This window comes from Erythrolamprus reginae, chromosome 2 (genome assembly GCF_031021105.1).
Source record: "Erythrolamprus reginae isolate rEryReg1 chromosome 2, rEryReg1.hap1, whole genome shotgun sequence".
Taxonomy (NCBI): Eukaryota; Metazoa; Chordata; class Lepidosauria; order Squamata; family Dipsadidae; genus Erythrolamprus; species Erythrolamprus reginae.
In genome coordinates this window covers 316,460,243-316,482,795 of record NC_091951.1, presented here as the reverse complement: position 1 = coordinate 316,482,795, position 22,553 = coordinate 316,460,243, and the positions used below count along the sequence as shown (strand labels likewise).

Below are 22,553 nucleotides of genomic sequence, written 5' to 3'. Positions count from 1 at the left end.
GTTTATAGTTCCAAATGCCTCAAAAGATTGGCTTGCAAGCGCCCCCCCCCCCCATCCCCGTGGCACAAGGCGAGCACTGCGGTTGGGAGATTGCTGTCGGGGCAGCAGGGGCCCGCTGATGTCAAGCCCGGCGCTGCCGAGCAAAGCTGGCTGCCCGGGGAAGCAGCGTGTTTGAAAAGTACACATTTGAAAAGCACGCTGCTTCCCTGGGCAGCCGGCTTTGCTGGCAGGTGCAGGGCTTGATGTCAGCGGGCCCCTGCTGCCCCGATAGCAGTCTCCAGACCGTCATGGTCTCCCCCCCAGCAACGGACTCTTAATGGCTGGAAGTCACACGCAGGCCGGATAAATGGGCTCAGTGGGCCGCATCCGTCCCGCGGGCCGTAGTTTAGAGACCGCTGTTCTTGAGCTTGTGCTTACTTAAATTTACAAATGTTCCAGTTAGTGAAAGAATAATAGAATTCAGCCATATGCATCTTTAGAATGGATTCCTCTTCAATATGTTTACAAATTTGTAGGGCTATTTTTAACTGAGAAATGTAGATGATATTGATCTTTCTTTGGATTTTTACAAAGGACTTTTTCATGGAAATTCATTGGATATGTTGATCTTATATAATCTTGATATTTCTGTGTAGAAGAATATTGCAGATTAATGCAGAAATTGTTTATTTACATAAAGCATTTATATAATTCTGGAATGATTTAATGTTGAATCAGCATATTCCATTCAAAAGACTTGGAAAGAGTGGAAGTAAATGGGTGAATTTATTGCAGAGAACTCCAGATTTAATATTTAAATTTCATGCATATATTGCTTCATTGGCATGACTACAGTTTAAGCCCATCTGTTAGAGTGGCAATGTGCCTGCTGCTATAGAGTTATGCCAGTTTCATTAAATATTTGAGCCAGGAAAGATGAATGGTTTGGATGAAGTATTCTATAAAATAAGTCCAAAATGAGTTTTGAGCTATTAAATCCACATAGTGTTATCGGATGCTCAGTCTGTGACATAATAGGTAGCATAAAACCAGCAAAAAAAATTCTTGGTTGTGATCTGACAGGTGGCATGAGAATAAAATATGTGGCTTAGACAAGCTTGTAGTAAAATGAAATACTGTAGAATAAAGCCACTTAGTGGAAGAGTAATGGATCTGTAGTAGTATAAATGTTACTGTATCTCCCAGTTTCTATTACTTCTCATTTAAAGACAAAAGTCATAGACAATTAAGATTGTCAAGTCTTGAATGCTACAAGTTATATATTTTGGGCTTGTAAGTAGTTGTATTCTTGTATTACCTCCATTGTTGTTTCAATATTCAATATAACATTTACATAGATTTTATACACATGTGGAGTTTATGTTGTAGAAATTCAACCTACACCTAAAATTGATTTGTTTATTGTCCTGTATAAACACAGCCAATGTATGAAAGCTTGGACACAGAGCTAGCATAGCCTAATAGTTAGGATGTAGCAGACAAATTTAATTTGATCCCACCATTATTCATAAGTGTTATAAAAGTGTAAGAGCATATGGCAAGCCTTGCTGGATTGTGCCAGGGCCCTTCTTAGTCCAGAATAATACCTCTCAGATTATCCTTCTAGTTATTTCTCTAGTGTTCACAAAATGGAGAAGTAATCTCTTTCCACAACTGATATTTTTGAGTCACATTTTCTCTAGACTACATGTATGTGTCTCAAGAATAACAGCGCTAGATAAGACTTGTCTTCCAATTTTCCAAATGTAAAATAATGCACTTGGGGAAAAGGAATCCTCAATGTGAGTATTGTATTGGCAGTTCTGTGTTAGCAAAAACTTCAGAAGAGAAGGATTTAGGGGTAGTGATTTCAGACAGTCTCAAAATGGGTGAACAGTGCAGTCAGGCGGTAGGGAAAGCAAGTAGGATGCTTGGCTGCATAGCTAGAGGTATAAAAAGCAGGAAGAGGGAGATTATGATCCCGCTATATAGAGTGCTGGTGAGACCCCATTTGGAATACTGTGTTCAGTTCTGGAGACCTCACCTACAAAAAGATATTGACAAAATTGAACGGGTCCAAAGACGGGCTACAAGAATGGTGGAAGGTCTTAAGCATAAAACGTATCAGGAAAGACTTAATGAACTCAATCTGTATAGTCTGGAGGACAGAAGGAAAAGGGGGGACCTGATCGAAACATTTAAATATGTTAAAGGGTTAAATAAGGTCCAGGAGGGAAGTGTTTTTAATAGGAAAGTGAACACAAGAACAAGGGGACACAATCTGAAGTTAGTTGGGGGAAAGATCAAAAGCAACATGAGAAAATATTATTTCACTGAAAGAGTAGTAGATCCTTGGAACAAACTTCCAGCAGACGTGGTGGATAAATCCACAGTAACTGACCTTAAACATGCCTGGGATAAACATATATCCATCCTAAGATAAAATACAGAAAATAGTATAAGGGCAGACTAGATGGACCATGAGGTCTTTTTCTGCCGTCAGACTTCTATGTTTCTATGTTTCTAATTCCTTTTAAAACATCGATTTGAATTTTATGGTGGTGAATTCTACAAATTATATGCTTTGTATGGAGATACAAACTTTTTTTTGGGGGGGGGAGCTGTGACTGGATGGTGGGGAATGGAAGGATTTATATTCTTTGCATTGCCCACCATCCAGTCAGAGCTGAAGAGGTTTCTTTGATGAGAAGTGAAACGTCTTCAAAGAAAAAAATCAAGAAAGTCCAGTTTCCTCCTTGAAAAAAGACCTTTGGGACAACCATGACCTGGATGACTGAGAATCTCCACAAACATTTATTTTAGATTACAGTGGTCCCTCGACTTGCGCGTTCTCGATTAGCGCGAAACGCTGCAACGCGGTTTTTCAAAAAATATTATTTAAAAAATAAAATATTAAAATATTATTTTAAAAAAAAAATTTTTTTAAAAAAAAATTTTTTTTTTTTCTGTTCCCTGAATGGAGACCGCCGGCCGCTCAATCGGGCCGGCAGGGAACAGAATGGAGCCTTCCGCGGCGGGGCTGGTAAGGGGGGGAGCCGAGGGGGGAGCAGCAGGGAGCCCACGTTGGAGACCCTCCGCGGCGGCGGGGGCTGCTGCTGTTGCTGCTGGCTGTTGTTTCCGCCGCTGCCTCTCTTAAGCTCGCCTGGGGGCGGTTGGGGGGGTCGGGCCCCGCGTCTCCTGGAGGGTGGCGGCGCAGCAGCCTGCCTCCCCCGCGCTTTACTGCGGCCGCATCGGGGCGGCGACCTGAGGGGGCGCCGCGAGCGGGTTGCGGAGCGGCGGCAGCAACTCCTGAAGGGGGCTCCCGCGCGAGCCAGCCGGGAAATCCTCGCGCCTTCCGCCCGCTCTCCCGACAGGCACTAAACTTGCAACTTCTCCCCGGCGCCGGCCGTGCAATCCAACATGGCAGGGAGCGGAGGCGCGGGCGAGACCAAACGCCGCGGAAAGCAGAGGGGAGGACGCGGGGTCGAGGCGCCTCGGGCCGGCCAGCCCGCGTCGCCGCTTCTCGGCCCCGGCGCCCCTCGGGTTGGACTCTCTTTCAGCCGCCGCCAGTCCGGAGAGCGTAGGCGAGGCGGCCCGCGGTTCACCATCCACATCCTCCAGTTTGTTGTTCTCATGGCGCTCTGGCAATTCTCCATTCCTTTCATCCTTCAGAGCTTTTAAGAATGACGGTGAGCGGGGCGAATCGGGCGGGCGGGGGGGTAGCGGCAAGGAGCCCGGAAAAATCACCATTGCATTGCCAGCCTCCGAATTTGCGTCGCTCCACCTTCTGCGCATGTGCGGCCAGGGCGCGCATGCGCAGAAGGTTTTTTACTTCCGCATCCAGTATAACGCGGAAATCGGTTAGCGCGGGAGGTCTTGGAACGTAACCCCCGCGCTAACCGAGGGATCACTGTATATCAGCATTGGAATAAGAGATACCATTGTGCTTCAAAAATCACGTGTGTCTTTCATCCCCGTTATTATACTCAGAAATGGGATATTCTACCATCTGGAATCTTGTCTGAATTCCAAAAGTACATTATGGATATACAGTAAGACCTCACCTATCGCTGGTGTTACATTCCAGACCCGGCCGCGATAGGTGAAATCCGCGATGGGGAATTTATCGACTGATAGTACTTATTTAAATATGTATATTGTAATTGTTTGGTAAGTTTTCATTGTTTTAAGTGTTTATAAACCCTTCCCACACAGGATTTATTTTAGATACAGTATTTAAATACAGTATTTACAATTTTAGATAATTTTTTTTTGAAAAACCTGCCAATCGAGTTCCACGGGCTGTTTAAATCTGCCGATCGACTTCCTCAGAAACCCGTGAACCAGCGAAGATCCGCGAATGATTTTTCTCATTAATATTTCTTGAAAACCCGCGATAAAGTGAAGCCGCAGTAGGTGAAGCGCGGTATAGCGAGGGACCACTGTACTTTTCAAGCACACCCTCAAAATGATCTCTAAATAGACTGGAAAGTGGGTTTTTTTCAACTGTTGTTAAAAATACCTGTATAAACTTTGGACCTATTTCTTTCTTTCAAGCACTGATGATCACAAGAAAAATAACAAGTAGGTTTGCATATTAACTTGTATTTCTAATCTATTGTCATTTGTTACTTATGATTAACTCTCAATCTGTTAACTGGCTGACCGATTGCTAATAAGGTATTATAATACTGCAATTCTTCCTCTGAATGGCATAGTAGCTGTATCATATCACTTTGGGGAATTTTACACTGAAGTTCTCCACACTAGCTGTTCCATGTGGTAGTAGAGAATGTTTTTGCAGAAAAGAATTCATGAATTGGGTGGAACTATAGAGGTTTATTTATTATTTATTTATTTGATTTTTATGCCGCCCTTCTCCTTAGACTCAGGGTGGCTTACAACATGTTAGCAATAGCACTTTTTAACAGAGCTAGCATATTGCCACCACAATCCGGGTCCTCATTTTACCCACCTCAGAAGGATGGAAGGCTGAGTCAACCTTGAGCCGGTGATGAGATTTGAATTGCTGACCTTCAGATCTACAGTCAGCTTCAGTGGCCTGCAGTACAGCACTCTACCTGCTCTTTATATAGTTATATAGACTAAAGGTTATATAGTCCAATTATTTGCTAAGGGTCGGAACTGGTACAACCTTTCTGAAAGATGACCATCAGCTGTCTGTTTAAAACCCTGAAAACCCCAAGAAAATATCTTTAAATTTTTTTAAATTTTTTATTGATTTTTAGAATAACAATATAACAGTAAAACATTCACACAACACATAACAGTGTGCTCAATGCTCAAAGTGCCCACCAGCAAACAACATTCATGCCCCTCCACCAAAATGGGGGGATATTTTCTATATATCATTTTAATTTAAGAGCAGTACAGTGGTACATCTACCTAAGAATGCCTCTACTTACAAACTTTTCTAGATAAGAACCGGGTGTTCAAGATATTTTTGCCTCTTCTCAAGAACCATTTACCACTTACAAACCTGAGCCTCTGAAACTGTAACTGGAAAAGGCAGGGAGAAGTCTCCGTGGGGCCTCTCTAGGAATCTCCTGTGAGGGAAAAGGCAGGGAGAAGCCTCTGTTGGGCCTCTCTAGGAATCTCCTTGGAGGAAACAGTGCCGGAAAAGGTGGGGACATAATAAAGCCATCTTGTGGTCACCAACCAATGGTCTGTGGGCTACTGGTGGTCCGGGAGAAAATGTTGGTGCTCTGCAGAATTTTTTTTTGCATTTTTTGTATTGCACTAAATATTGTTTACCTTAAAAAAATCATATTAGTGGTCTGTGGGATTTAAAATTATGAATTCAGTGGTCACTGCGGCCCAAGAGGTTGGTGACCCCTGTTCCAAAGTGACTGCAAAGACATCCAGGGCTTTAGAAATCAAAAGTAGCACATTTAATTGAACTTGGAAGCAAACTGGCAACTAAAGCAGCTTGTGGAGCAGAGGTATGATATGATCCATTCCAGTGTACACCCACTGCCTCATTTTACTCCAGCTGAAGCTTCTGAATACTCTTCAAAGAGAACCTGTGTAGAACAGATTTAGTAAGTGCAGATTTTTTCAAATGTAATTTGGCAAAAAAGAAAAAAAAGAGCTTTTTTCAATAAGTAATACCGTTCAGTTCTTTGAATTCTCTGCTAACTTTGGAATGTCCTTTATCTCAGTGTTTCCCAACCTTGGCAACTTGAAGATATCTGGACTTCAACTCCCAGAATTCCCCAGCCAGAAAATGCTGGCTGGGGAATTCTGGGAGTTGAAGCCCAGATATCTTCAAGTTGCTAAGGTTGGGAAACACTGCTTTATCTGGCATAGCTGAATTTATCTTGTTTTCCTTAAAATGGCATGTTCTTGACTTGGGTTAGTCTATGTCTAGCTGATAACTGATAGTATTTTTCTGCAGCTTTGTTTTACATGATTTTCCCCAGATATCCTGATTCAGTTTCCATAATTAATGCTCTATAATAATGTAAGTTTTGCATGGTGAGACTTTACAGTGATCCTGTATGGATTGATTACTTTATTATTTGACTTGTGTCACGCCTTTCTTTCAAAAACGCAAAGCAGTTTACAGAGGGAACTCTTTTTGTTTTATCCCATGCACAACAATTGTGAAACTATATTGTGAAATAGTCTGAACGAAGAAGGAATGTCTGAGTCAAAACCATATACAGTGGTACCTCATCATACAAACTTTCCGAGATATGAACCCGGGGTTTGGAAATTTTTTGCCTCTTCTTCCGAATTATTTCCGTCTTACGAATCCGCCGCCCGAACGCCAAACCCGGAAGTTTGGCAAAAGTTCGGGTTTGGGTGGCCGCTGAAAAGCCTCGCCACCTGACTGTTGCCTTTTGAAACAGCCGGGGAGCTTCTCGGCATCCTCCTGAACCCAAACGCCAAACCTGAACTTTTGATAAACTGTTCGGCATTCGGGAGGCCGCCGAGAAGCCCCGCCGCCCGGCTGTCGCCTTTTGAAACAGCTGGGGGGGCTTCTCGGCGTTCTCCTGAACGCCGAACCCAGAAGTTTATCAAAAGTTCGGGTTCGGCGTTCGGGTTCAGGAGGACGCTGAGAAGCTCCGCCGCCTGGCTGTCAGCTTTGCAAAAGAGCCGTGGAGCTGTCGGGCCGGTCGTGAGGCTCAAACGGAGGTGGGGAATCCCAATAGGGAATTCCATGGGCGGAGCTTGGACGTCACGAAGACGTCCTTCCTGGAGTCCACATTTCGGCGTGGCTTCTCAGCGTCCTCCTGAACCCGAACGCCGAACCCGAACTTTTGCCGAACTTCCGGGTTCGGCATTCAGGAGAACGCCGAGAAGCCCCCCAGCTGTTTTAAAAGGCGACATCCGGGCGGTGGGGCTTCTCGGCAACCTCCCGAACGCCGAACTTGGAAGTTCGGCAAAAGTTTGGGTTTGGCATTCGGGTTTGGGAGGACGCCAAGAAGCCCCCTGACTGTTTCAAAAAGCGAAAGCCGTGCGGCGGCGGCCAGCGGAGCGCCATTTTTGCAGGAAGGAGGGGGGTTTCTTGCACGCATTAATTGACTTTACATTGTTTCCTATGGGAAACATTGTTTCACCTTACAAACCTCCTCCGGGAACCAATTAAGTTCATAAGACGAGGTATTACTGTAGTGCTTTTCCATAGATAAAGGAAGGATAAGTTCTGGGTCACCTCATTCTAGTACAAACTCTTAATCTTTGTGGGTGGCTGTGAGGACTGGAAGTGGGAAGCAGAAAAACAAAAGTTATTACAAATCCATCTCTTCTCTATGCATCTTGAAGTCACATTCATGCATGTAAGGGATGATGTTTCATTTTGATCAAAAGCTTGTATTCTGGAGGTATCTCCTCTTCATTGTCTTATGAATGATTTTATTTAAAAAATTAAACTTCAGAAGTATATTTTGGAATTTATTTATATTACACAGATTGAACACATGTATCTTCCCTGGAAAATGTTAACTTTAATAAGTACATCCAGTTTCAAATTTTAGCTCATATTTTTCTCCAGCCAGCTTCATTTTTTAAGTGTAGCTGTTGGCATATTACATAAGATAAAGTGTACATTGCCCTTCGGCCTCAATTTTATTTTAGTATAGATAATCTGTATTTTAGATCGTTTTCTCATTGGAATAACGTCAGCTGATTCAGAATTTAGCAGCCAAGACTTTGACTGGAACCCGGAAAGTAGATCATACTATTTACTGTTCATGTCTTCAAAATTTTTTACCAAGTTCAGTTTTCTTTTCTGATTACTCTTGATAATTAAAAAAAATAAAATGAATCTGCCTAGAAAAGTAGCTCTGTTTCCTTGAAGGCCTTTCTTCAGATATCTCTGTTGCTTAACATAGCAAATAGATTCTAGAATGAATCATTTTGGTGTGGTATTCAAAGTTTAGGAAAACTGCCATGGATAGATATGTTACTGAAAGTACGGTACTTTATTTTTGTAGATTTTTGGTGGGCCTTGCTGCTTTTCACTGTGGTTGTTTGGTGTTTATTAATGGATCCACATTTATGAATTTCTACATTTATTGGATTGTTAGGTAGAAATTTCATAGATAACGTGAAATCAAGTTTGCTAATGCGATTAATGTATGATACAGCAGTACAGAATTATACCACAAGATGTCGCTCAAATAGCTATATATAAGGAGAAAATTAGAGTCTTATAATTATAAAGCTTCTGAATAGGTTTTGCACATGCTCATATTGCAGCATATTTTGAAGCAAAATTTATTTAGAATGATAAAACTGGTTCATTTGCTGTAGGAAGTATCGCTATAACTAATAAATGATTTTACAGAAAATATGTATTTATCTTACATTAATAGAGCATCAAATGGATCTCAAGGCAAATTTTCACTCAGTATTATAATGGATTTCTTTAACTGGCATTTTTCATGAAACATTTCTATCATTTTAATTAACTCTGTATTTCATTATATTATTAAAAGGCAATGTGCCTTTTTTACTCTTTGCTATTCAGTTCTTTTATAAATATATTGAATTGAAGGCTAAACTCTGGGCTCCATTTGTTTAGCCTGGAGAACATTGTGCATCTGGAGATTAAATTGTGCACCTGGTTTTAAAAGGTTAAAGAAACCTTTTTGAAGCAGCCTTTTTGCTCGCTGTATGTACACATAATAAACCTGAATTCTCCTATATTGAGGGCCATGATTTATTAGCTTTTCTTAATTATTATAAAGTAACTTAAACCTGGAGACCTAGAATAAGCAAATTGTTAAAATGAGATTTTGGAAAAGATTGCTCAGAGAAGAAGAAAAGTCAAAATAGCCTTCCTATAATGTTGTTTACTACAAGAAGGGGCAAAGAGAAGCTCTTACAGCCTTTAAGATTCTGTCATTGCAGCTTACAATAATGCAGAGCATCCCTGTTATGCCTTTTTCTTGCCTCCATTGAAAGGCTGACAATCACTAGAGCAACATTTGAGCAGCTAGATTCTATGGTCAAATATGGACGATTCCACCAAGTACCATATTTTGAGAGAACATGCATTTGCAGTGCACCAGAAATAGAAGACATTGCACATGTGCTACTCAATTGTAAACTCTACTCCTCAGTAAGACCTCAGTATTTACAGCCCCTACTTGACAAAAATCATACACTGGGACTGTAATAAACAATTATCATATTTTCTTCAGGGTACAAATATATATGTAGTTTCTAGAACCGCTAAGTTTATAGTCAGGGCTGTTCAGATGAGAATACGTTTTATAGAACATATTGGGGTGGCATGCAAAGGAGATGAACTCACTTAAGAATATTTTATATCAGTATCTTAGATTTGTTTAATATAATCCTTTGCACGAGTTATATTCTCATGCTTTACTACTCAATTTTAGCATATTATACTGCATTTTAACTTATTATTTATTCAAATTACCTCTATTTTAGGCAATTTTATTGTATTTTAACCAGTCACAGTTTTATGATGACCGATGTGGTCCTTTTCCTCGCTTTGATATGGTCGATTGACTAATCAAATAAAGTTGATATTGATATTGGCTGACAATCGCACAGCAACTACCATTGAGAGATCCATCAAAAAAGGAATTGTTACAATTCCAAATGGCTTTTAAAATATGAGCCTTGCTTATAGAGTGCCTTAAATTTCAGGCCACTAGTAAAGTGTTTGATCTCATGCCTCTCTGTTTAATAATGTATATACTGAACATGTTAGTTGCACCAGATAAACCAAACCAGAAAATAATCTCCGCAAGAAAGGTAATGCTGCTTTTTTGAGAGTGGTTTTAATAACAGTATCTTTCAAGTGTGATTGTTCTACCTAATAGCTTCTCTCCCATTTTATATTTCTCTGTTGTGGACTTAAAATGTGTTTCATCTCTTATCATTTGGTAACAGGTCTCATATATTTCTGTCAATATTATCTTCCTTTATGCAATAAGCAAAGCTTTTGAAATTATTCTGATACAGAGATAAAGGCAACCCTTTAAATAGCAAGATGCCAATCATCTGATGATGTAAAGATCAATTGAATTAGAACCTGAATCACATTTCAAAATTATGCATCAACATATGTCATATTAATGGTGTGAACTCCCAGATGTTTTGCCCCACCCATGTTGCATTTTTTAAATTAATAATAGAAGTTTATCTATGTTGTGGTTGGCTCTGGGACAGCTCCTGCTCCAAGGACTGTGGATGTTGGTTTGGGAGAATCCTCAAGTTCTCAGAGACTGGTTTTACTGCCAACAGCTTCAGACAGTGAAGATTCTGTGTCAAGGGCAGACTCTAGGAGTGAAGCAGAATCGGATGGTGAGGTAGATGCAGGCAGCCCATTAGCTAATGACCCCATTAGTAAGTCATCATCAGACTCAGAGGAAGATGGATTAATAGATGCTCGCAGGCGCAGGTTTATGACGAGAAGTGAACAACTGCGCAAGTATTATAGAAGATAAGGGAGAACACCTATGGCTGGGGCAATTAGGCTAATGGGGTTGCTGATAAATTGCCAGCATTGCTGAGAGCGTGTGTGGGAGATTATCCATTTGGAGAAGGACGAGTGTTGTTTGATTTGGACTGTTCCAGGACTTACAAAGACTTTTTGGATATTTCACAGTTGAGTACATTTTGTGGACTCTTGAAGGGAGGTGGCTGTGACGCCTTCACCACTGCCTTTATCTGCTCTGTTTTGTTTTTGTTTTTTGTAGCATTCTAGGCTTGTCGTTTGTGGAAGAGCACTTTGGCTGTTTAAAGTGCGTGCGTACAATACTTTTGTTTTGATAAACCAACTTTCTGTTTACTTTACAACAGTGTGTGTGTTTGAATTTACATTTCTGACTTAATTGGGGCTCGTGACGTGAAGCCCGGCATAACAATCTATATAAAGTTATGTTACAATAGTTTGTCAAGATTTTGCCTAAGTGTAGTTAGAATACCAGAACATTGTTTCTAGGTAAGTCTGTTGCAATGCAGGGCTGAAAAGTAGTCTCAGCTATTGGAATTTATCTAAATGTTCATAATTTTTGGTCAGCTTGCATTCAAGATAAAATAGGTATTTGCAGTTCATTGCTTTACATTATTTGGAAAGATCAAAAGAAAAACATTTGTTTGATTTTTTAATGGGTCAGAAACATCCATGGTTCTTCCTTTAGCACATACAAGGTTCCTTTCTGAAGTTTTATCCCATCCTCAAAGGAATGGTGACGTTGCAAACAAAATGTCAAAATTTGGCACCTTTATAGAAATGCCTCTGTATGGCCTCGTAGATCCCATAAGCAATATTAGAAATTAAAATGGTGAGTAGCTTCAATCTGGTGCTTTGTTTTGAAATATGCGAGCTATTGAAAAAAGACCAACATTATGCTGTGGAGAAAAATGTTGTTTTGGGGCCTAAAGGGTATAATGATCAATTGCTTTGTCAATTTGTTTTTTGGAAAATGTGTTTTATGTCTTGATAATCTACTGTACTCAAATTTCCAAATTGCTCGCTGAATCAAAAAGTTGTTCTACTCAAGTATTGAGTTATCTGAAATACATTTACCTACCGCAGGCAGTAGTTAGTCATCTAAGCATAATTAACCATAATTATTGTTTTCCTATTTTTGTAAACCGCCCTGAGTCCCCGGAGAGGAGCGACATATAAATCAAATAAATGAATGAATGAATGAATGAATGAATGAATGAATGAATCAATGCTAGTCTAGGAAGATGCCTAAACTATACAAATAAGTGAAATTTCGTCTAGCACCAATTACAAAACCTTATTCAGACTGAAACAGCTCCATCCAAAGTGTTTCCATCTTTCTGGACTACAATTCACCTTTATTCCTCCAAAACTACCACTTTATAATGCCTTGGTAAGGCCATACTTGGAATGCTGCATCCAATTTTGGTTGCCACATGTAAAAAAATGTTGAGACTCTACCAAGAGCTTGGAGAAGAGCAACAAAGATGATTAGGGGACTGGAGGCTAAAACATATAAAGAACAGTTGCTGGAATGTCTAGTTTGATGGAAAGAAAGACTAGGGGAGACCATTATAACAGTGTTCCAATATCTCAGGCCTGCCACAAAGAAGAGGGAGTCAAACTATTCTCCAAAGCACCTGCAGAGAGGACAAGCAATGGGTGGAAACTAATGAAGGAGAGAAGAAACCTAGAACTAAGGAGAAATTTCCTGACAGAACAATTATCAGTGAAACAACTTGCCTCCAGAAGTTGTAGGTGGTTAGATTAAGAGACCTCCAAGGTCCCTTCCAACTCTGTTATCTTTCCCATCCCATTTGCTGCAATCTCTGGTTTTTCTTCTTTAGTCATCACCCTAAGTGCTAATTTCATCATAGTCTATATGAAATAATTTCCAGGCCCTAATCCAGGAGTTCCACAATCTCTGTTACTTGAAAGTTGAAAATGTGGAAGGGAGAAGAAAGAACTATCATTTGTAAATTCATTAGTTTCTGTTCCATTCTTCCTACATTAAAAAAAATATGGGCAATATTATGTTTGCGTAAACATTCGTTTTATTTGGCAATTTACATTGTATCTAAATGCTCTCTATGTCAGTGTTTCCCAACCTTGGCAACTTGAAGATATCTGGACTTCAACTCCCAGAATTCCCCAGCCAGCATTTGCTGGCTGGGGAATTCTGGGAGTTGAAGTCCAGATACCTTCAAGTTGCCAAGGTTGGGAAACACTGCTCTATATAATAGTAACTTTAATAATGTTAAACAATTGTACAGCTTGGCCTAAAATATCTTGCTAATTATGTAATTCTCTGTTAATTGTACCGAATGAATTGGAATAGGCTAATCAACTGAAGCAATTTCATTAAAAGTCTTAGTTAATCATGGCTATTCTTTTCATATATTCAGTTTTCCTTTTAAACTGCACTGGTTGTAGCTTCTGAATTCTTTAACTTTGTATTTTACTACTTCATAGTCCATCAATACTACCTCTTACTTAATATTTCTCTAGAATGCAAAATACATTACAATCCTATTAATTTCATATTAAGATAACTTTTAACTTCCCTTGGGAATGCATGCTACATGTCTCTGAATGATTTTTGTTTGAAAAACTGGAATAAACGAATAATTGAATAAGAATGATTTTCATGTGTTGCTGTGTCACGCTATTTGTTGAAGTTGGCTAGTAAAACGTTTTTCTGTGAGGAAATGATCGTTGATAGCGTATGCATTTCCTTAAAGTGAAGGGAGTTGGTATCCTGTTACTTCATAATCATTCTTCAGTCTTGATCGTGATCAGTAGCTTTCACTGCAAATGTGCTTGTTTCTTTTCGCTAAGTTTGAAGGCCTGGAACAAGTACGGTTTGTTAGATAAATCCAGTGCTTGCAGGATAGCATTTATTCTTGAAGAGGCAGAGATGCTCAACGTGACTTTAAAATCAGAGCCTACCGAGGAAGAAAATAGGATTACTGGCGTTTCTGTTGAATCATATGAAGAAAATCTTTTTTTGTAAGTATTTCGTTAAGTTAACTTCATTTTTCCTTTGTTTTGATTACTTTTCTTTCACTTTAGAGTCTAAATTTGAATGCAGGGTAGTAGCATTCCTTTTGCAAAGAATTGGAGCATGCCTCAGACATACTACTACTATAGCTGGACTCTAAAAAAAAAATCTCATTCTTCCAAGCATTTCAACATGAACGCTGCATTTATTGCTGCACCTTTGCAAACTCCCATCTTTTGTATAAGGAAATAATTACATGGGGTGGGAGGAAGATGAGAGAAAGAGCTGTTTTATCTTACAACAGCACATTTATGGAGGAAATCTGTTGCACTGGTGACAGGTGTGTGTCTTGGGCTCACAAAACAATTTAACTTCTTAAAAGGAAAAAAAAGAAAAAATACTATCACTTTAGTAAACTCAGTTTATTGCAGATTAGGCAGATAATTTGTGCTGTGACAAACTTTTTATATTGGAAGATTGTGCATAATTTTCTCTTTCCCTGTTACAAACGGAAAGACCTCATAGGCAGGTATCTCTTTCCAAGGGATTCTTAGTAACTATTATAGATCCGTGATGGTCAACCTATGGCACACGGCCAGCTGTTCTGTTCTTCAGGTTTCTGGGGCTCCAGCAATTGTGCATGGGCACTTGGTGCTGAAAAAGTTCACCATCACTGTTATAGGTGACCACCAGTCAAGCTGGTAATCTCCAGTCTAGGGTTTTTCAAAGTGGTCAGTATCAGTCTTCAAGGATTGATGAGACTATCCAAGGTTATTATGTTATTATTTGTATTAGTTGAATAGTATTTATTGCATTATTTTTTCATATAATAAATGATAAATTTAAATTTGAAATTAAATTACAACTTTTCTTACTAAAGAGAAAAAATCAGTGAGAAACATTGTATTTTATTTATTCAGTTTCTGTATTTGCCCATCTCAGGCAACAACTCTGGGCAGCTTATAATTTAAAAAATACAATGATACCTCGTCTTACAAACGCCTCTTTATACGAACTTTTCGTGATACGAACCTAGGGTTTAAGATTTGTTTGCCTTGTCTTAAGAACCATTTTCATCTTACGAACCCGAGCCCGGGTGCGTGAGCTCTCTTACTGCGCGTGTGCTCTCTTACTGACACAGGGAATCCCCTGCCTTGTGACTGCCACCGCCGGGATATCCCATTTGCTCGGTAGGATTCCCCACCTCCTAACTGAAGTGCCTGGGATTTTCCTTTTGCTTTCCAGCAGCTGGGTGAGATGCCCCCCCTTGCTCCTCCTCCTCTTCCAGAGCCCGCGGGGACAGCCACGTGCTCCCCTTTGTCTCCCTGGCCAAAGAAGCAGCAGCCAATCCTAATCCGGCTGCTGCTTTGCCTCCCTCCGCCTGATCCTGGTCAGCCCTGGTGACCCTGCGCGGCTTCTCCATCCGTCATACACAGAGGAGAAGGAGGGCAAGAGAGAATTGGAGAGGGGAAAAAAGAAATGAGGAGAAAGAGAAGAAAGGAAAGAGAGAAGGGGGGAGTGTGTGTGTGTGTATGTGTGTGTGTGGGAAAGAGAGGCTGACTGCCTCTCCTTTGCAATGAGCCAAGCCAGCCCCTCCCCTCTCCTCCCGCCCCGCTGCCAAATTTGTCCTGAGAGGCGCCGCCGCCTTTTTCTCCAGGTTGGGGCAGCGCCTCTCCTCAAGAGCCTCGAGATAGGGCTGCTGGGCTCCGCTGCTCCCTGGATGCACCCAGCGGCTTTGCCTGAGGAGGAGATAGCGGGTGAGGGACAGGCGAACATGGGTTCCTTTCTTTATTCCTTCCCCCTCGTCACGGGGGGGGGGGGAAAGGAAGCTTCTCCTCAGAAGTTGCCTCCTGTCCCTGCCTCACGCAGCTTCGCAGCGTCGTGTTTCCCTCAAGGGGTGTGGATGGGGGGGGTCTTCCCCATCTTTCCCGGAGCTGTTTGTTTATTTATTTATTTATTTATTAGATTTGTATGCCGCCCCTCTCTGTAGACTCGGGGCGGCTCACAATAACAATAGCACAATTCAAGACAAATCTAATAATTTAAAAACATTTAAAAAACCTGTTATTAAAGCAGACATACATACGTACAAACATACCATACATGAATTGTATAGGCCCGGGGGAGATGTCTCAATTCCCCCATGCCTGATGGCAGAGGTGGGTTTTAAGGAGTTTATGAAAGGCAAGGAGGATGGGGGCAGTTCTAATCTCAGGGGGGAGCTGGTTCCAGAGGGTCGGGGCTGCCACAGAGAAGGTTCTTTTCCTGGGACCCGCCAAACGACATTGTTTAGTCGACAGGACCCAGAGAAGGCCAACTCTGTGGGACCTAATCGGTTGCTGGGATTCGTGCGGCAGAAGGCGGTCCTGGAGATATTCTGGTCCGATGCCATGAAGGGCTTTATAGGTCATAACCAACACTTTGAATTGTGACCGGAAATTGATCGGCAACCAATGCAGACTGCGGAGTGTTGGTGTAACATGGGCATACCTTTGGAATCCCATGATTGCTCTCGCTGCTGCATTCTGCACGATCTGAAGTTTCCGAACACTTTTCAAAGATAGCCCCATGTAGAGAGCATTACAGTAGTCGAATCTCGAGGTGATGAGGGCATGAGTGACCGTGAGCAGTGACTCCCTGTCCAGATAGGGCCGCAACTGGTGCACCAGGCGAACCTGGGCAAACGTCCCCCTCCCCACAGCTGAAAGATGGTTCTCTAATGTGAGCTGTGGATCGAGGAGGACACCCAAGTTGCGGACCCTCTCTGAGGGGGTCAATAATTCCCCCCCCCAGGGTTATGGACGGACAGATGGAATTGTCCTTGGGAGGCAGAACCCACAGCCACTCCGTCTTATCCGGGTTGAGTTTGAGTCTGTTGACACCCATCCAGACCCCAACAGCCTTCAGGCACCGGCAAATCAGTTCCACTGCTTCGTTGACTGGATATGGGGTGGAAATGTACAACTGGGTATTATCTGCGTGCTGATGATACCTCACCCCATGCCTCTGGATGATCTCACCCTCAATATGTAGATATTGAATAGCAGGGGGGAGAGGACCGACCCCTGAGGTACCCCACAAGGGAATAACCTTGAAGTCGACCTAACCCCCCACTAACACCGACTGCGACCGACCATGGGTGGAGCTTTGACGTCACGGAGACGCCCTTCCTGGCCGGATGAAATGTGGACTCCAGGAAGGACGTCTTTGTGATGTCAAAGCTCCGCCCATGGAATTCCCTATTGAGATTCCCCACCTCCGTTTGAGCTGGGCGGCGGCGCTTCTTGGTGGCCTCCTGAACCCGAACGCCGAACCTGAATTCTTGCCGAACTGCCGGGTTCGGCGTTCAGGAGAACGCCAAGAAGCCCCCCAGCTGTTTCAAAAGGTGACAGCCGGCCGGCAGCACTTCTCGGCAGCTTCCCGAACCCAAACTTTTGCCGAACCTTTCGGGTTCGGGTTCGGGAGAACGCCGAGAAGCCCACGGCTGTTTCAAAAGATGACAGCCAGGCAGCGGCGCCCAGTGGAGCGCCGTTTTTGTGATTCCCCCCCCCTTGCCCGCATTAATCCCTTTTACATTGTTTCCTATGGGAAACATTGTTTCGTCTTACAAACCTTTCGCCTTACGAACCTCCTCCCGGAACCAATTAAGTTCGTAAGACAAGGTATGACTGTATAACGATGCTATGCTATGTCCTAGATTTTATGGATGTCAGAAAGTACACATTAAGTTCAAATGCAGATTTAAAGGAAATTGACTTTTTGACAAAGTTTAGTATTTGCTGCTCTAAATGTAATAGTAAATATGAAATACTTTGTGGTAATCCTTTAGAATGTTGCATCTCTCTAAATATATAGAAACATAAAAGGAAGCTATTTTTTGTAACTTGCACACTTTCTTTAAAATGGATTTTTCCAGTTTGCGATTGGAATCATTTGCCAAAGAGGAAAGTGTAAAATCTTTGTTTTTAACATACAAATGTAGGTTTTTTTCATTCTGTTTTAGATAGAAGTTGTTTTAGCCAATCTAACAGTTGACATACTGTCATTGATGAATGGAGTGTGGGAAGAGAATGTAATGTGACCATGTTCATTACAGATGAACAGACCTGTCCAGCTTAATTTTCTTTAGTTCCTTACTTTTCAGAGTTAAATTAATTGTCTTATTTCTATACATATTTGAGGTTAAAAATGCAGGAAAAGTATGGTCGTGCAGTGGCTCTCAACCTTTTTTTCACCATGGACTCCCTCATGAGACAGACCTCAGCTTCTTCTTCAGGGGGAGCAATCTGAATATCAGGAAGTGAGATTAGGTTTCTCAGATCAATTGATTATATAATTATTTGTTTTTGTATTGAATTTATATTGCTATATATTGTGAAGAAAAATACAAAATAATAATATATTCATTGTATTATATGTTTAACTTTATTAGTCTGATAAGATAGCTAAACACACACGATTTCCCCTCATATACTATTATGTTTATCCTTCAAAATTACATACATATATATCTACATTTGCAACAGGATTTCTTTAGATAAGTTCCTGCATTGCTGAATTCTGACATTGTGTAACATTTTTGATTCCTTTTTTTGTTCTTATGATTATTAAGTTCACAATCAGGCTTTGAGACCAATAACCTTAATATTCATTTTCTCTTTTATAGAAATGAAGATCTTAAGCAGATGTTGGAAAGCAGCAAAGATTCTGCTAAATTGGAGGCTATGAAAAGGATTGTTGGAGTATGTTCAGCTTTTATTAGTTTGTATCTTTGTTCATTTTGAACATCCATAGGAGTAATTTAATAAATTTACATGTGCCTTGATTCCCAGCAACTCTGGGTGATTTTCAAATGGTTTAACACGAAAGACCAAAAATGAAGAGCAAGATGGCAAAAAGAAAGGGAAACAAAGAAAAATAGTTGGGGGAAAGATCAAAAGCAACATGAGAAAATATTATTTTACTGAAAGAGTAGTAGATCCTTGGAACAAACTTCCAGCAGACGTGGTAGATAAATCCACAGTAACTGAATTTAAACATGCCTGGGATAAACATATATCCATCCTAAGATAAAATACAGAAAATAGTATAAGGGCAGACTAGATGGACCATGAGGTCTTTTTCTGCCGTCAGACTTCTATGTTTCTAAAACAACCCACATGTTCCAAAGGGGATTTCATGCATCCTGGTCTAACTATTGATTGAAGAGCCAACATCTTCAAAGCCATTTGAAATAACAGCAGGGTGGGTTCTGTTGGAATTTGGGAGGGGGGATGTACCTCCTTGTAGAGGGCAGAGGTTGCTATAGAGCAGTGTTTCCCAACCTTGGCAACTTGAAGGTATTTGGACTTCAACTCCCAGAATTCCCCAGCCAGCGAATGCTATAGAGAACACTTCCTTATGAGATCCCAATAGATATTGTTTAATTGATGGAACCAAGAGCATACCAATCTTACAGCATCAGTTCAAGTTCGGTATTATTTATCATTTTTCTTTTCCCTATTTTGTTGTTTTGAAGAACTTTCTAAGAGATTTTCAGGAGAATTCAATATGAATCTAAATTAATCTAAATGAAAGGAGATTTTCTGTTCACAGGAGTCCATATTTGGATCCAAACCGGACTGTTGTATATTTTGTTAAATATGATCTGAAGAATCAAAAATAGGTCACATTTCCTCAGTCTTGGCATCCTCCGCTAGATGCTGGTTAGGAAATTGTGGTAGATATTTTTTTTGCATTCTTATTTTTCCATTCAGACTCCCTGTGGTCTGAAGTGCAAGTCCATATGTTGTTTATGCCAACGTTTGGAAAAGCTGATGTATATTTTGAATAAAAATACATGACCAGAGGCCGTGAACAAATAAACAGACTTACGACAAGTAGTTGTCAAAAATCTGAGTACTAAGATGGATCAAAAATGGTTTCTAAAATTATAGTATACTTAAGTAGTTGCATATTGATTAGACAACATTATGCAAAACACAAAAAAGAAACAATTAGTTGAAGAAAATAAGGCAGGAGGTAAAACCAAAAGGACATACCTAAAATGTTATTAATGCCAACACTGTTCTCTAGTCATTTAGATACCTTTTTATCCTTGAAAACCATCCTTATTTCCACCATGTCTGTACACCAATTCCCTTTCTTCTTTAAAATTCTTAACCTCTTTAAGATTCCCACTAATCCTTCCAATGATAATTTTTAAAATGTTTTCCATTTCTTTAGATCCATTAGTTGTATTTCATGCATTTGTTCTGTGAGTCATTCTTTATTCTATTCTCTCTCTATGAGCAAGCTTAATGATCGCTCATTTTTATATTCAATTTACTGTATATTTATTCAGCACCCAACTCTTCTTTTAATATAAAGGAGAATAGCCAAGTGAGACTAAGGATTTTAAAAAAAATAATATTCAATTTTTATTGAAATTACAGTGATCATAATTTTTAGTAATTTATCTCAGAAGAAGTGATTCTGGGCAATGTTATGAGACCAAATATATATTTAAAATATTCCAAATATATTATTTCACAGTATGCTGCAGTTATTTCCATTTAAATAATGCAACATACAGTATTTTAAAAAGTAATATTAAATATTGCCATTTTATTATGCTTTAAAAATTACTGGGATATTTATGGAGTCTGATAATAGTTTGGCTTCAATTCTACCCCTTTCTAAATCAGAATAATTCATTGGTTGAACATTGAAATGTACTATTAGTGTATATGTATTAAATTATTCGCTGCATTTTAAAGTAGCATGTTATATTGAATCAATTTTTCTTTTTCTGTTAAGATGATTGCCAGAGGAAAAGATGCATCTGAATTGTTTCCTGCGGTAGTTAAGAATGTAGCAAGTAAAAGTATTGAGGTATGGTGACAAAACACATTGTTTTAATTCTAAGAGCATCTTTTAAAAACTCCTCTTGCCACAGTTGTTAAGTGAATCACTGCAATTATTAAGTTAGTAACACAGTTATTAAGTGAATCTGGCTTCCCATTGACTTTGCTTGTCAGAAGATTGCCAAAGGTGATCACATGATCCTGGAACACTGCATAAATATGGTGGACATTTTTGTTGCCAAGTGTCCAAATTTTGATCATGTGCCTATGACGTTGCTGCAATGGTTGTAAGTGTAAAGAATGATCTTAAGTCCCCTTTTTCAGTACAGTTGTAACTTCGAACAATCACTAAATAAATTGTTGTAAGTCAAGGATTATCTGTATAGTAATTATAATAATGTTCCAGTAATGGTATCAGTCTCCCAAAAATTCAAGGGTACAAATTTCAGACACACACACACACACTTGAAAGTTCAAAAACAATGTTCTTTATCACAAAAATTCAAAAGAAACAAAGCACCCTTTTTGTATTGCAAAGAGCACTCGTCCCAAAACAACCTGGTAGTCTGTACAATCCCCTTAATCAGTCCTTAAGTACTTAGCTAGCAGCTGTGAAGTAACATCACAGCCCTCCTTCTTCCACGAAGTGAAACACACACACTTTGCTCTACTTTGGTTTCAAAGTCGTGAAAAATCAACAAAGTCCGGAAGCAGCAAGGCACGGTCCTGAAGAACAACGATCAGATAATCTTCCACAACGGCCAAGCCAGCACGCTGCTATTTATATCAGCAGCTCTAATTATTGGAGCCCCATCCAAACACAGGTGGCCTCTCTTATCTCCTGTAATATTTCTTCAGTTGGTCTCTTCAATGCATAATTCAGCGCATGCGTGGGTCTAACGCTTCCTCATCCGAATCGACCGAAGATAATGGAGATTGGCTTCCTGAGCTGTGTGCCAAGCCCCCCTCTTCCAAGTCACCCCCGCCACCTTCTTCGTCCGAGGAAACTGCACTACTTGACTCTGTCGGCAATAAAACAGGCCTATGACATGTTGATGCATCCACCTCCACATTCCTTGGGACAGGGGATGGGCCAAAGCCAACTACAACACTTTATATACATACTTTAATGGGATTTTGGAGCCTGAATAAGTGGACCATCTCTTTCTGGATCCAGACACCATGATTGATCGGTATCACCTTCTCCTCTAGGTCCACAGACTTCAGTAGTTGATTTGTGTCCAAGTCTTCCTTAATATCAAGAGAGTATTCATATTATCATAGTGTTATGGTCACTACTCTTAAATGTAGGAATGAGTATTTTCTGACCAGGTGCTGTATTATCACATTTGTTTTTCCTTAGTATTCTTTGCTCCAAGTCATCCTGAGTTTACCTTCCTCGATTACCTTTTTACAATTTTGGAAGATCTCTGTAGTTTTTCTTGCTGATACATACTTCTTTCCATCAATTTATGGGTGAATTTTTTTCTATCAGATTTTTACTAAGAATTCTGTGTGGTCATGTTTGCTTCTGCAATCCTTGACATTGTTCTGCACTGTATATACTTTAGCATTTAGTTTTCAGGAATTCCACTGATAATGAGTTCCCTATTGCCTTCTCCTTCTGGGGAATTGCTTTAATCATTTCTCTGAATTTATTAAACTCTGATTTCATGATACATATTCAACTACATTCGCGAATGAAGGAAAATATATGTACAATACTACCTCGTCTTATGAACCTAATTGGTTCCAGGGGGGAGGTTCA

The 22,553-nt window shown here is 40.3% G+C and overlaps 1 protein-coding gene across 2 annotated transcripts in view; it reads left to right on the top strand.

Moving 5' to 3' along the window:
• The window catches only part of AP3B1 (adaptor related protein complex 3 subunit beta 1), a 187,579-nt gene that overhangs the window by 12,534 nt on the left and 152,492 nt on the right, over positions 1-22,553 (top strand). For both annotated transcript variants that reach the window (XM_070743219.1, XM_070743220.1), the window contains exons 2-3: positions 18,607-18,682; positions 20,739-20,813. In XM_070743219.1, the coding sequence (XP_070599320.1) occupies positions 18,607-18,682; positions 20,739-20,813 (151 nt within the window). The remainder of the gene's footprint in view (positions 1-18,606; positions 18,683-20,738; positions 20,814-22,553) is intronic.